Here is a 15590-nt window from a genome sequence, read left to right on the forward strand (position 1 = left end):
CAAACCCCCCCCATCCACCTACACACACACAAACACTCGTAACAGTGTCAGGGCAGTAGAGCAGTCATGCCTAACCGGACATTGTCTACTTCATCTCTGTGTTTATACTGAGATCTTTGTCACACGTGCACACACATATACACACTGACTTGAACACACACTCACGCACACACATATGCTCACTTTACTCCAGAGACACTAAGGCCTTCAAACTACTGCTGACACTACTGCCTTCAGACCCCCCTCTCTCTCTTATCTCTCCCGACTCACACATACACTCTTACTGACATGCACGCACGCACGCACACACACACACACACACACACTCTTCCCTTCCAGCCAAGGTACCAGAGGCACTGCGAGCAACAACAGGAGTAAATCAACTTTACACCTCGTGGTTTTGAGAAGGAGCAAGTGTAAGCAGACAAGGACAGGGTTTACGATAGAGAGGTGGTGGGGGCGGGGTGAAACAGTGAGAGAGAGGGAAAGAGAGAGAGAGAGAGATAAAGGCAGACACACAGGAAAAGTTATGCTCGGGAAATACTTGAGGGGTTTTAAAATCCGAAGCGATGCATAAAACACGTTGCATCTAACACAAAGATCGGGTCTCAGTTGTCAATTATCTCCCAATACAGCACTGCTGAAGACTCCAGATGCTTCACTGATTTCAGTTTTTATGATCTTACACCATCACAGCAATAAGAAATGGAGTCTTACAGACAAACAAGGGGTTTCTCCTTTCTGTAAACTCTTATCGCTTATTGATGATTTTCAAACTGTGATCTCTGTTCACTACAGGAGGACGAGTCTATGCAGATGTCGGATTAAAGCTCATAGGAAACCTAATGGGCCTTTTTCACGGCAAACATTTGTCTGCATCCCATGCAGTTTTTAGGGCCCTTGCATTGCACATGAGGGCGTACCAAGCCCCTAAATGGCCATTGTTAAAGCTACACCTGTGCTTCTCCAGCTGTGAGAAGTAATTAAGTCTATTAATAATGAGGATCTATTAGTAAAATCTGTGCCAATCATTTATTCTGACCAAGCCTGCATTTTGTACTTGCCCTGTAATCTACTGTGGATCAGGACTATTCTTTATGGATTGGAGGCAGGCAGAACTTGTGAATGGAACTCTGATTTAACAATTTAATATTATTAGGTGCAAATATATTTAAAGGTGCACTCCTACAATTTGACACATGAACTTTGGTTTACTCTCCATTTGTCCCACTCTGTGAAAACAATTGTATAGTGTCTTGGGTAGATCTGGTGGGAGCTTTTCCTAGCTTGAGAACATAAACCTTGTGATGTCATCAGGGTTATCTTGGCTCGGTCTTGAAGCTACAAATGTATAGGAGAGAACAGACAACGCATGGGCATTACCCATGCAGAAAGGTTTTAGCAAAAGATGCTACTCAGTTGCATCATGGGAAATATAGGATCCAGTGTTTTTGGAGCTTGACCATACAACAGACTTAAATTCAGAATCCCTCAACCTCAGCTGCATCAACTTTCACCATTTTTTCTCCGAACATTGTTGAAGTGCAACACTGAGTCTTTGGAGTACACCTTTAATATCTTTTAGTTTTCACATTTTTGTAAAGGTAGATAGATTTATGCTCAGAAATAGTTGGAGTGGAGAAATTAAATGTGAACCCACCTCCAGTTTGAATAATGTATCCATGAACTTGAATGCTTATCAGACACCAAGACCATGCAGAGTGGCTCTTATGATGAAAGATTTTACAACTCTCACTCTTATCACAGCAGCAGTAATTGTCGTCTCTGTCTACATGATTGCGAGGTATTCGCACAATGCTACAACGTGCCCGGTATTCACCCTTGAATTTGCACTTACACGAACCTGATTGACCAACACAATGCCAGGTGACCCTGCATTTCTTTCCCACTTCATCCCTCTGTGATATATCTCCTGCCACTGAACACTAAAGCTTCTTTTCTTATAAAATCCTACACTTCAAGTGAATTATCTCAGGTCATTGAAATAAATGCATGTTTATGTTAACACCATGGTCTCTCCCATTAGATTTGCCTGAATGCACTCTCATTTATTCACAGCAGCTGTCTCTCAGGGGCCCTGTTTGATTGATTAAGACTGCACTTTGAAGCCATACAACATTAGTACCTTGATATGTTCTGCTTGAATGAACCCCAGTGTAGTGACTTCAGTTTAGAGTTCTTGTTTGTTCCCGTAAAACACCAGAGGACAATGATGACAGACAGACAGACAGACAGATGTGATGAGAGGTGGAAAGGAGGGCAATGGAGCTGCTGTTGCAGAGGTAGAAGAAAGAAGGGGGAGGGTGGAGAGGAATGAACGAGGAGGAGAGTCAAGGCGCTATAATAGTTTGAGTCCTAATCAGACTGATAAGATATGACAACCTCAGAGCCTTAGAGCCAACGCAACCACTCGTTCTCTCTGTATTTCTCCCTCAGACACCCGGCGCACACACACAGATACACACCAAGATGCTGGTCATTTAAGCCAAGGAGTTGGCTGTCAGGCCATGTTCACACATTCACTTCAAAAGCATTGCTGCCCCTGAAAAATGGATTAGAGCAGTACAGTAAACAGCCCCCCCTCCCAATACCTGACTAATCATTTCGTTTGTCATTGTGTCATACTGGCATTCAAGTTGCGTAATGGTGAACATAACATCAAAGACAACAGAACAACTGTTTTCCACACGTTGCAGCAGTGCGGAGCACTGCATTGTGGAAATAGCAATCAGTTTTTTGTTTTTTTCATGTGATAGGACGAGTGCTGTATCTCTGTTGCACCACAAACAACATCTTGCCATGTGCTCCCGTACAGCTCAATGCTTGACACAAAGCCTCACCTGACCACTAGACGCCCACAGGGGCTTCTTCCCTCCTCTGTTGATCTTCTGCCCGCTCTCGGGATCAGCCACCTGCCTGTGCAGCTGCTGCTCATTAGTTCCCCACTATATATAAAAAGGCAGTTTCCCACACTCACATTTGCCAGGTGGTGTTGTTTAGTTGTTGTAGTGTCTGAGTCACTCATGTCTGCTCGGTACCTGTTGCTATTATTGTGCCTGCTGGTTCTGCAGTGTTTGCTCGCCTGATTCTGCATGTTTCTGACTACAAGCCTGGAAAGCCCAGAGAGTAAAGAGCCTTTTAATATTACCTGCTCAGCTTGTTGCGTCTCCTTGGGGGTCCACATTTTGGGCCTGTATCATTAGTTGAATTCAGCTTTTCAGGCTTGGTAATTGTGAGTAAGTGCTCTCACACAGTTTGCTTACATACTCTAGTAACCCCAGTTTTTTTTTAAGCCTGCTCTGAGCACTTATCGAATGTGACTGTTTGCTCTTTTCTTGTTAGTGCCACGGGTGCTCATCTCCGAGGCACTCCTCTACAGCTAGAATAGCTGAGAGGAGTGCCTCGGGGTTTATTATTCTTCCGCCAGATTTCGGCGCGTAACTCGTCCCGCAGCTTTGAGAAAACCCCGGTAATATATACATCAAAACGTGCGTCTTGATCCCGTGAGGGGTGCTATGACTTTTGGTGTTAAAATTCCAATTTTTCCCAAAGTTATTCCCAAAAAACTGGGAATAAATAATGCATTAGAAATGCATTGGAATTTTCTTTAGAAACCCACCTTTTTTCGACAAAATTGCACCTTTTTTCTGAGTCACCCAGCTCTCTCATACCTGCACGTAGAAATGTGATTCAAACTATAAAACGGAGGAAAACTTCTGCTCTATCAAAAAGACAGGAACTGTTTTTACATAACATGTAAACTTTTCACACTGTGAGCACTCAAAGGAGGAGTGCAAATCACTTTTTCTTCAAAGTTAGAGTGACAGCGTCAGTTGGCTAGAGTGCGTGAAGCAGTAAAAAATAACCTTTATTTTTATTTTTAACTCGAGCTCACGGCCAAACCGTAAAAAGGAGACAAATAATTCTTTCTGAAAATGTAGACATAGTTGTTGGGATTCATAAAATGTAACTTTGACAGGCAGGGTCTGCACAAAATTTAAACGGGGGTGCCGAGTCCGGCAGCAATACCTGTCTCACTCTCATTGACACCTAATGTAATCGTCTTTTTTTTTTCAAAAGAATCTCACTCTGTCTTCGCACTGAGCTTACTCACTCATTTTAAGGAATATCTGAATAAAATAGAGACTGTAGAAACTTCTGGCTTCAGTGTCTGGCACGGTCTTTTCGGTTTATGAAAAGAAGTAACGGTTTTCTCATAATTTGCAGTTGTTTGAAGCCATGTAGAAGCCAAATTCTGGGCAGATTTTCACATTGCCATGGCAACGGCAGCTCCTGACCTGTGTGCGTGCGTGCGTGCGCCTAGCAACCAGATAACCAACTCTCCAAGCTCCGCTAGCTTTACATTAGCCGCATGTTAGGTCTTAAATTACATTTAGTTAGGTCTTAAATATGTAAGTCCATTTACTGCTTCCTTCGTTGCTTTTTTTTTTTGTTTTGTTAAGAGTCAATGAAGTTGTGACGGTCTCCGCTGAGACAGAGGAGAGGAGAAGCTACTAGCCCTCTCTCGCTGTCACTTCTAGTCGCGTTGCTCTCCTCCCCAGTAATGTTAAATTTAGCACAGAAAGAAACATAATAGTGGTAATTTAAATGGCGGTTCATGGGATTTATTAACCCTCAGGGGTCCCTCTGTCCTTTTTTGGACATTTTCTTCACTTTTCTTTTTTGATTTGCTGATCATTTTGGCTGTGTTACAGTGTCTTTTTTTTTTTTTACATATTTTTAAAATCTAATGTCAGTTACTGTTACAGGTCTATTATACACTGGTAACACATTTTGTACCCTCTGGGGTTCCTCGCGTCCAAAAAAGGACACACAAAGAAAATGCTATAAAATCATCATATATCAATATTTTTTTCTGCTTTTTTTGCATAAATCTCTTAAACCACTTCAGTTCTGCTAGTTTTCGGGATTTTAACCCTTTAAATGCCAGTTTGAAGACATGTCGCCTCTTGTTTTATTAAAAAAAACAACACAGAATATGAGATATTTCCTACATAATACATGATGGAGGGATGTGACATTGTTTTATATCAGAGTCTTTTATATCAAGACATTTCTCAAAACCAGAGTATGATCAGGGTGACTTTTGAACACTGGAAATAAATCATGTACTCATCCCGGCAGTAGCCCCCGTGGCACTCAAAATTTCCCTGGAATTTTCTAGTTTATCTAAGCTGTTGAACTTAGTTGCTATGGGTTATAACTGTTGGTTGAACAAAACAAGCTACTTGAATAAATAAACTTGCACTTTGGGAGATTGAGGGTTTTTATTCCTTTTGGATTTTTTATAGACTGAAGTGTATTTGAGAAAAAATAATCTGCAGAGTAATCAATAATGAAAATAATCATTAGTTTCAGCTGTAATTGAAGTAAGCCACACAGGTTAGTGAGCGTACAATCCCAGGGCCATGATGCAGTGAAGTACCTTTCCGGACATTATTACATGTTATGAATTGCACTCATGTGTGACCAGTCAAAAATATATAGCCATAAGCTGAACGGAACATTGTAATAAAGTAACACTGATGCTACTTCCAGATCTGCATATGAAAACTAAAGGTTAACATGTTAATATTGAAACTATAAAAAATAAAAAGAAGCTTTATAAAAGCCTGCTGAGAGTTTTATGACTGAAGACCTGTGAATATACTGCACAGTGTAGTCAAAAACCTTGTTTTAAAACCAGACACAACTCAGAGTGCAAAGTTCTGTTCTGTGCTTTTAGTACTTTGTGAGAAAAGCAGAAGCATATGTGTTTGAGCCTTAAGTAAGGGTGTGAAGGAGAGTTGTCTGTTGTTTCTGTAGCGGTGTGAGGGAGGGGCAGCAGACTCCTGCATGGATTGATTGGTCAGGGAATTGAAGGATCAGATCTGTCCACAAAATTCAAGTCAGTGTATTGAAGCTGAGCTTAGTTCTTACCAGTCACTTTTACTGGGCTTTTACCTTGCTTTATATTTCTGACATTTAAGAAATGATTTTCCATTGTAGTATTAGTTTCTCAGCGGCGTGGCTTTCTGTCTCTGATTCCCCCATTTTCTTCTATGCTGCATTTACACCTTTCTCTCTGCTCCCTGTTTACCCCGAACTCCTGGCAGATTCATCTCCCCGCTTCCATATATTAACACCCTCTTTTACTCCACTTCATTACTCGCCATAACTTCTTCTCTGCCTGTGTCTCCCTCCTCTCCTCGCTCGCTCAGTGACAGGCAACAGGAGATATAGCTCTGTGATAGCTAGTAGATTTTAAGTGTGGCATGACAGGTGCACTGGTGACATATTGTATCATAGGAGGTGTATGAGTGTATAGAATTGCCTACAGTGTGTATGCGCGTGTGTGTGTGCGCGTGTGCTCATTTGGGAATACGCAGTCTTGTTGGTCGTGCTTGGCTTGACATTTTACAGCTTTAGTGATAGTAGATTTTATCCTATAGACATGTTATGTTTGTCCCTTTGGGGGTCTTCGTATTACAGACCTCAGCATATTGCACTATTATAAGTCAACGTTATAGCCCAGCCACACTTGCATACAAATACGGATCCACACTTACGGACTTAAACAGTGCGTGTGCGTATACACAAGTAAAGATAACAACTTTTATGTGGAAAACTAATATTCACAATAAAATTAAGTCCTAATTGTTATTGTGTGTTATGGTTTTATTTTAACAGATGTGATTGTGTGTTTTTTTTTTTCTTCTCTGTGTGTGTGCTGCACATACACAGATTTTTATGCGTGGGTGTGAATGTGATGCCCTTCGTGTGATTTAAAGTATACCACTGTGTGTTTTTTGCCAACAACTTATTTTAAGTCTCACCTGCTTTGCTGGCATGCTCAGAGCTTGTCGTTACATAAATATAGTAAATGGCAAAGGTAAAGCTTTTCTTTATATCTAAGGGACAACAAACGTTCCCTGCAAACTAAGCAGTGAATGTCATGTTGCAAGGTGAACTTGGCTCTGTTTGATGCAAAGTTAAATGACCTAGTTGAAAGCTTGCTTGTTTGTTTGTTTGTGTAGTACACACATCTCCATCATGATGTAAATTACCAATGATTGTGTTCTGTTTGGATGCCTTTTCATAACTACTGTTTTTGTCATATTTTTAGGAGATGGTTCTGACTGTGACTATATGTCACACTGTTCAACTTACCTGCTTTCATTGCTTCTGTTTCCAGAATAAGGTGAATCCCCTCAATGTGACTCCACCCATACAAGCTGTGGACCAAGACAGAAACATACAACCTCCCTCTGACAGACCGGGAATCTTATACTCCATCCTCATTGGTAGGTTGGAAATCTTTTTTGGGTTTGGATTGTTCTGCCATGAGGGTTGGGCAGTACAACAAATATATACAGTGAGATGATATACAGGAGCAGATCTGCTTGATGGCAATATTGGATCTGCAGGCATCGTACATTGATAGAGATAGTGCTGTAAATCACATTGACACCGGCACATCTGTTCACACAGGGCTAATTGTTAATTGTTAGAAAAGGATCCTGAGGCTTTTTTTTTTCTTCAGGAAGAGACTTAAATGTTTAGGAGCAGGATTGACTTGGGAGAGTATGTGAAGTAATCATTGCCTGCTTGGAGCCAGTTTTGCGAAGGATAAGACATTTCCAAAATGACAGAGATGGAATTGACTGCCCATTAATGCTTCATAAGTACCTTAAGTTGAAAGTGATGTAACAGTGCACCGGCGAAAGGCATCTTGATTACCGTTGGAAGTAATAAAAAAAAATAAAAAAAACACAAGACTTTTACTGGTGAGGATGTGCATAGTCTGTAAAAAATTTACTGACATGTCTTGACACAGACTTGATTACATTTCCCAGACTCCTCCTGTGAAACTAATCTCTTTCTGAGTAAGGATTATGAGAGACAGTGTCACAAAGGGCAGACAAATCTGTTGCAACTTTGCAGCTCCTCTGAGATCTATGATTTAAAAGAAATGAGTGAATGAATAAAAAAATAAGAAGCTTTAAAGTTTAAAGATAGTGTTGTTAGACCCAGTGGAATTCATTAGACTCTATCAAGACTAATAGCAGTTGATAGTCACAAAATTATTTTATAATTTATTTATTTTGATACAACGTTGCAATGAGAAAATGTGTTCATTCAGGCTTGGACACAAACACCCATAATGACAAACACAGGAGGAATCACGCTGACTTTGAATGCAGCGTCCCTCAGTAGGAGCCAATAAAATCAGTGCTGGGCATAAAGATGCAACACATGCACGCACACACACTTAGAAATACACACTTGAGAAATGCGATTGTGTGCATGTGCTCGTGTTGCTGCTCTTCTCACCAGACCCTTGATTTCCCTGCTGAGCAATGTAGCATTCCAAAGCACCATATATGTATTGTGTGTGTGTGTGTGTGTGTGTGTGTGTGTGTGTGTGTGTGTGTGTGTGTGTGTGTGTGTGTGTGTGTGTGTGTGTGTGTGTGTGTGTGTGTGTGTGTGTGTGTGTGTGTACATCCCCACATTTGGAGGGCTGAGATGAGAAAACTGGGAGCATTAGCCATGCCTCCTTTTCTCCTTCTCTCCCCTCTCTCTTTTATACTCCCCTTAGACGCCCACCAAACAAACATATATTGATTTTTTCAACAGTTACTGATGTCTACCCTCTTTCTCTCCCTCACACACACACACTGGTTTCATTTTTTATTTTCTTTCTGCTCTGTTCTTTGTGTTCCTTGCTCTCTCTCCCCCCCCCCCCCTCTCTCTCTCTCTCTTCTCTCTCTCTCTCTCTCTCTCTCTCTCTCTCTCTCTCTCTCTCTCTCTCTCTCTCTCAGGCAAACCAGATTCCTATGCAGAATATTTCAGCTTGAACAGAACCACGGCGGAGCTCCTGCTACTAAAGCCCATCGATAGAGAACTCTACCGCAGATTTGATCTGGTTATCAAGGTGAGGAACACTAGAGCTGCGAACAGGGGAGGTTCAGCTTGAATTTCTCTGAGCATGTTTCTTATAGAAACTTCAGCCCTCCTCTTGGAATGTGCATTGCTTTTTTTTATGCCTTTAACCCCCAAATATCCATCAAGCTGTTGATCACATCTTTAAGCTTAAATAAAGACTAAATGTTCCTTCTCAGTTTATTTACTTGGTGCCTCCTGGTTTATTTCAGTTAAAGGTATTCTACTCTGGCATTAATTGTAAAGTATTAGAGCTGGACTATGCTGTGTGAAGGTGTTTTTGGCTCAATTAGGCCAGTAATGAAATTACAGTAGCAAGCATACATCAGGTTCTGCTCTACTGAAATTGAAAATTGAACTTTTCCTCTATAGGATGTTTTGTTTTTGCTGTAGTTAAAGGTGTGTTTGGATTTGTATGTACACTTGCGTTAAACCCATGATACTCTTTTTTTTTTTTTTTATGAAATGGCGCTGCATTAATTTTACTTTTGGGATAGTAAAGCTGTTGGATCCCATATGAACTAATCAGAAAGAAATGTGATGGAACAAAGGGAGTGGAGTGGGAAGCTACAGGTGTGAGACGTAGACGACAGTGGCAAACAGAAAAGAAGACGCACAGGAGTGTACAGAAAGACGTACACAAAAACACACAGGCAATCAGACAGTTGCGCAGTCACACATTTTAGATTTGACTTCAATAAACTTTAAAAGTTGAATCCTTCCTATTCTTACTACACAAGATTATTTTGTCTATCCAATCAGCCTGACATACAAAGAGTCAAAAAGCAAAGGAAATCGCTTCCTTTAAACAGAAATGTCCTAGATTTCCTATTTTTTTTCTGAAATGTATACCCTGGAGGGAAATATTTTCCATTTCAAAAGCTGACAAATTGAGCAAAAAGTATGTTTCTCTAAGATAGAAGTCAGACTAGCAACTAAACCCTATCAAAAACTGCACTTCATCAATTCATTTATGTCCAATTGCCCTATATTTATACAGAAAAATATATAAACATGTGAAACGGGCCAGTTTTATTACCATTATCTGAGCTAAGAGCTCTACTGAGCGCTGTTCAACATGTTTAAATACCACCTTAACAGCTGCAACACACAGAAGGTGAAGCATCACAGCATAAATGAACAATTATTTTTACCTCCCCTCTTTAGGCAGAACAGAACAATGGCCACCCCCTGCCAGCTTTTGCCAACCTTCAAATCGAAGTTCTGGATGAAAACAACCAGGCACCCTACTTCCTGGAGACCAGTTACCATGGCTACGTCAGTGAGGCATCGCCTGTGGGAACCAGTGTAGCGACCAACGACAGCCTGTCTACACCGCTGGCCATCATAGCTCTGGATAACGATGTGGAGGAGGTGAGGATAAAAACATACAGAGCTGTCACTGACGATATCAGAAGTTGATTAATTATATCAAATCAAAACACTTTGAAACGCAGGTTATCAAAATATTCATTAATGTTGCGTATGGATGTAATATACAAATATACACAGATCTTTGCCCTTGTGTAGATAAATAAAATTTTCTTTTTCACACATTGAAATAAACAAGATACGTGTCACTTATGATTTGTTGCATCTACTTCCTTTGTAGCTAACAGCCAATAAGACGCCTGTAGGTATCAGCCGAGTTCATTCATTCTGTCTTTACCTCCTTTTGCTGAGTTCTCTGAAGCTTCAACTGGTTGATATCGATGTTGTGTTTTTGAGAATCAATTTATTATCAATTTTAAAGCTCATTGACCAGTGTTTAATGGTCATGTAAAAATTCCCAGTACCAGGTGGTGATTAATCCATTGCTCAGCCCCCCGGTTACTGTTGATAAGCCTGTCAACCTTTCCATACTCTTACAGCACAGACAGTAGCAGTATTTACCACTCTGAAACTCCCAGTGGCACTGTACTGAATGGCACCACCTTAACTACAATGGCAGTGTTGCTAGTGGGAAATTGCTACATTTCAGAGACTCAAACTGTGTTATTGTAATAAAACTGCTGAATGTAGCTGCATCTGCTTGTTGACATTTCGCTTGGTGAATTTCCCTTTTCCCGGTGTGCATATGATGCCAGTTTGTTATTGTTCAGTTCTGGACATTCAGAAACACACGGTTGTTCATCCATCTTACAGTTCGAGCTGTGGTCAGCAGTGATTAGCTGCACCCACACAGGTCAGCGCAGGTCACAAACATACTGCTTAATCCATTCCTTACACTTTTGCTCTTTTGTTTTTGATAGCTAAATAAATAATAGATAAATCAATAAGATAAGACATGACTCTCTGAGCTCTCTGGATGCCAGGTATCACTCACTATAGCACCATGCACACTGCTTCTGTGTGGAGAAATCCAAAGTTTGACAGGCCTGCCATGCCCCTCTTATGATTGCTAAGCTATGGTTGGACAGTCATTATTTGGGGGAGGGGTTAAGCCGACAGTCATTTGTTACGTTTATACGGTCTGGTACTGTATAACCTCATATCCTGGCTTGATAGAAAAGAAGCACTAACCCGCTGTAACCGACAAGGTCTCAAATGTGATAGAGAACTAATTCCTGCCTTCAAACACAAATCACCTTGTAAACAAAGCAAGCAGCATGGTGGCCATGTTTAAACATACCATACAGAAATGAAGGATTGGTCTGCTGAAGTGTCTGTTTCTATCCTTCCTTTTTCTACTGGATCTCTCCTTTGTGCCTTGCTTGCGGTGTGTGAAGTGCCCTATCTAATTTTCCTGTGAATCTGGATAGTAAAACCATTTCCCCTCTTAAATTGCCTCTTAGTGATAATGTAAGAATTTACAGTACTGCAACATTGTTATCGCCAATGCTTTCCCGAAAGCTTAGTTTGTTTAAGATGTTGCATAGTCATTTTGACAACAACAAACTCTGGTTCATTGCTTTCTTAAAAGACCCCCACAGCAGGGCATGGGCTTAGTGGGGATAATGTTTGTATTTCTCAGACTGTGTGTGTGTGTGTGTGTGTGTGTGTGTGTGTGTGTGTGTGTGTGTGTGTGTGTGTGTGTGTGTGGTGTGTGTGTGTGTGTGTGTGTGTGTGTGTGTGTGTGTGTGTGTGTGTGTGTGGTGATTGATATATGTTGAGTTATTTTAAATATTGCTAACCCTGGTCTTTCCTCCAGTATTAAGTACCAACAATGATGATTAGTCCTAATTGCTTTTATGCGTCGTCCATCACTTTTATTTATGTGTGTGCATCCGACTGTCGTGAGTGTCTGTGTGTGTGCGCGTCCTTAGCTCTGTGTGTGTTTATTTATGACTCAATATCCACACTGGCTACATCGGCAATATTATCACCCCCCCCTCTCCTGCCGTTACCCTGCTGAGCCAGCCTTATCTAGAATGAGAGCTCACACACACGCGCGCACGCACGCACGCACAAATGCACGCCCGCACACACGCACACACACACATAGCGTAGACACAGGGGAAGTGACTGTGTGGGTAATGTCAGAGGAGAACTTGGATGAGGATTGCCTCTCCATCACTGATTATAACACACACACACACACACACACACACACACACACACACACCAACACAGTCCTGTTGGAATAATCTTTATGTCAAGAAAACCTTGTTGTTTGTTGATGTTGTTCGTTCACCTTCTCCATCTTTGCTGTTTTGCATATGGACGCATCTGTTTTTCCATTCATACATTCAGGTTTTTACTTTGAATTGTAATGATAATTTAATATTTCAAATATATCCATGGAGAGAGTGACACACAAATGGGTATAGTTCATTGCCCAGTCTTCTTGGTGCTCAGTATAGTCATCATTACATTGTTGTGGTTATATTGGGCGGCTCTCCAGCAACAGTAACTTCCCTGGGTGATGTAAGGGTAAAAACTGAAATGCTCACGGTTCTAAAGCCTTCTCTATACCTCTTAACATCTGTTTCTCTCTTCAACAGACCAGGGATCCTCAGCTCCAGTTCTCCTTGGACAGCTATTCTAATGTTTTCTCTGTGTCTGCCACTGGAATCAGAAGATATCTCACCCTGGTGCAGCCACTGGACAGAGAGACGCAAGACTCCTATACATTCACGGTACTCTAGAGCCTTGGCATTTGTGTGCAGTACATAGCAACATGTGTGTGTGGTATTGTATGAGAGAGAGAGAGAGATGATGCCTGTCAGTGCATTTGAATACCTCACTTCAAATCCAATACCCTTGATAAAACCGTAGCAGGACTTTTATCTAGAGAAGAAAACATGAAGCTAGATAAGAAGAGAGGTGAAAGAGGCAAGAGGAAGAAAAGAAAACAGGGAACATGCAAGTCCAGAATTTCACTTACCTCCACTACTGTTTAAATATGGCTTTCATTTTATATTGTAACGTCTTTCACAAGTGATTGACTTGTTTCCAGCATTCAGGCCAGTACTTAGTTCTTCCATTGCACAGTGCAGAAATAGATGTAGAGAACGGGACATACTTACAGTGGTTCCTTCTTGTGCCTCTTTGTGTACCTCTCACCATCAGTTTGTCTATTTCTGTGTGACTGTCTGTTTTGTCTCCTTCCCTTCCTCTGGTCCACTATTCCCTTTCATCCTCCTTTCTTTTGTTGTTGTTCTCCCTCTCAATGTGCCATTCTTCCTCTCTTATCTATTTTATTTCAGTGCAATCTAATTCAACCATGTCTTTATTGGTAGAGAGAGACTGCCCGTTGCCAAGCACAAAGAGAGAGTGTGAGTGTGTGTGTGCGTATGCGTTTGTGCATGTGTGCGTGTTCGTTTGTGCGTGTGTGCACATGCCTCAGCATATGATGTACAGCGCTTCATACAGCAGTCTGTTATCTGTCAAGTTCAGCCTGGTCACACTGGCAGTGTCTGTTTGTGTGTGGGAGTGCAGCGCATTGTACGACGTGCTTTTGTGTGTGTGCGTGTGTGCGTGTGTGTGCATGCAGCTGTTTGGAAGTTAAAGATGGGAAAAGTAGAGGGTCTGGTATATTGATTGAAAGGCAGAGGTGTACAGTAATCATCATGAAAGCCTTGCAGGAGAAATTAAACTCAAGGAAGAGTGAGTGAGTCAGCTATGAGACCTATAGGATGATTTTCATTTAAAGGAGTCAATCAGCTTGTTGGCAGATGAGCTTGTGGAGGAGATTGGTATCGGTGGAGAAGCTGCTGTTGATATGCACTGTGTGTGATTGCTAAAACATGGAGAAATATATGTGTTAGTTCAATTTGCCGGGGTAAGAGAGGGGAAAGATTTAAAAGACACCAAAAAAAATGACAGTTAATTCGTTGTGAATGCAAAGCCACTGTATCCTGCTTTACCAACATTTTAAATGAAAACATTTTACATACAAGAGCATGAATGCTATGTTTGTGTGTTGATTAAAGGACAGAGAAGACCAAGATCTTATGACTAAAGCCCTCCTGGTGACATTAAACATGAACACCATCATAACATATGTATAACAAATAGTGGTGTGAACACACTTTACCGCATGTATAATAATGTTTTAAATAGACAGGGAAAATATTAAATAATAAGCTAAGGCCAGCAGGCGGTTAGCTTCTTAGCACCTTAGCTTGGACTTGTAAGCATGTGAAACGGCTAGCCCAGCTCTCTTCAAGACTGTGACTGCCACCGTGGCCCTGGCTTAGCGTTCGAGTAGATTACATCCTGTGTTGTTTAGTTATAGGCACTGGTTTGGATTTGTTATCTTTGGACAGAACCAACTGTTAGCTAGCTGTTTACCCATTTCCAGTCTAAGCTAAGCGTAACCACCTGCTGGCTTTAGCTTCATATTTAGCATGTAGAGAGTCATCAATCTTCATTTCTTACTTCTTGCAAGAGAGCAGCTTTTAACTTTTAAACAACAAGTTGAGTAATACACAACATAAATTATGTTTTTAAGTATTTACTGTACATTGACATTGTAATTACAGACATGAATGGTTGTTTATGCTTGTTTTTTTTTTTTATATTTGGCATGGATTAAATTTAAATTTAATGAAAGGTAGTAGAGTCAACAGTCATTGTGAGGACTATGTATGTAAGTGAAATTAAATATAGGGGAGACAGCTGGGACGGATTAGTTCAAAGATTTTTAAGACTTTTCAGCTGCACCCACAAGAACGTGTAAATAAACCCAGAACAGGGATTTAGATTGAAAATGTACAGAGCAATTCCACCTCAAAAGAAACAAGGAAACAAACACAACACTATCAGGTTGTCAGGAAGGTATTGAGCACACAGTCCGCCCACCTCATGATTCTCCAAAGGTAGCTTTTTGTAGCTCAGCTGAGTGTAACTTTTTCTGCAAGAAGGAACATTTTGGTTTTTGCTCTTGTCAACAAAAAAAAAAAAAACTGTATATATTCTTGTTTTTTTCCCTCCCCATGTGTCTCTGTCTTTCTAGCTTATAGCATCAGATGGCGTCCAGCAGAGCACACCGGTTACCGTGACAGTAAAGGTGTTGGACGCGAACGACAACACTCCGACATTTGCCAATGTCTCTTATAATGTCAACCTGTTTACTGATATGATGCCTGGAGAAACTGTGTTACAGGTACACAGTGTCACAGACTACTTATTAATAAGTTCTTCAAATGTGTAGCATTAGAAACAGACTGCACATAATGTAA

The 15590-nt window shown here is 40.9% G+C and overlaps 1 protein-coding gene across 2 annotated transcripts in view; it reads left to right on the forward strand.

Moving 5' to 3' along the window:
* The window catches only part of LOC130162246 (protocadherin-15-like), a 162871-nt gene that overhangs the window by 56224 nt on the left and 91057 nt on the right, over positions 1-15590 (forward strand). For both annotated transcript variants that reach the window (XM_056365903.1, XM_056365902.1), the window contains 5 exons: positions 7217-7325; positions 8844-8956; positions 10132-10338; positions 12909-13043; positions 15365-15514. In XM_056365903.1, coding sequence (XP_056221878.1) covers positions 7217-7325; positions 8844-8956; positions 10132-10338; positions 12909-13043; positions 15365-15514 — 714 coding nt within the window. The remainder of the gene's footprint in view (positions 1-7216; positions 7326-8843; positions 8957-10131; positions 10339-12908; positions 13044-15364; positions 15515-15590) is intronic.

This window comes from Seriola aureovittata, chromosome 21 (assembly GCF_021018895.1).
Source record: "Seriola aureovittata isolate HTS-2021-v1 ecotype China chromosome 21, ASM2101889v1, whole genome shotgun sequence".
NCBI classification, from domain to species: domain Eukaryota; kingdom Metazoa; phylum Chordata; class Actinopteri; order Carangiformes; family Carangidae; genus Seriola; species Seriola aureovittata.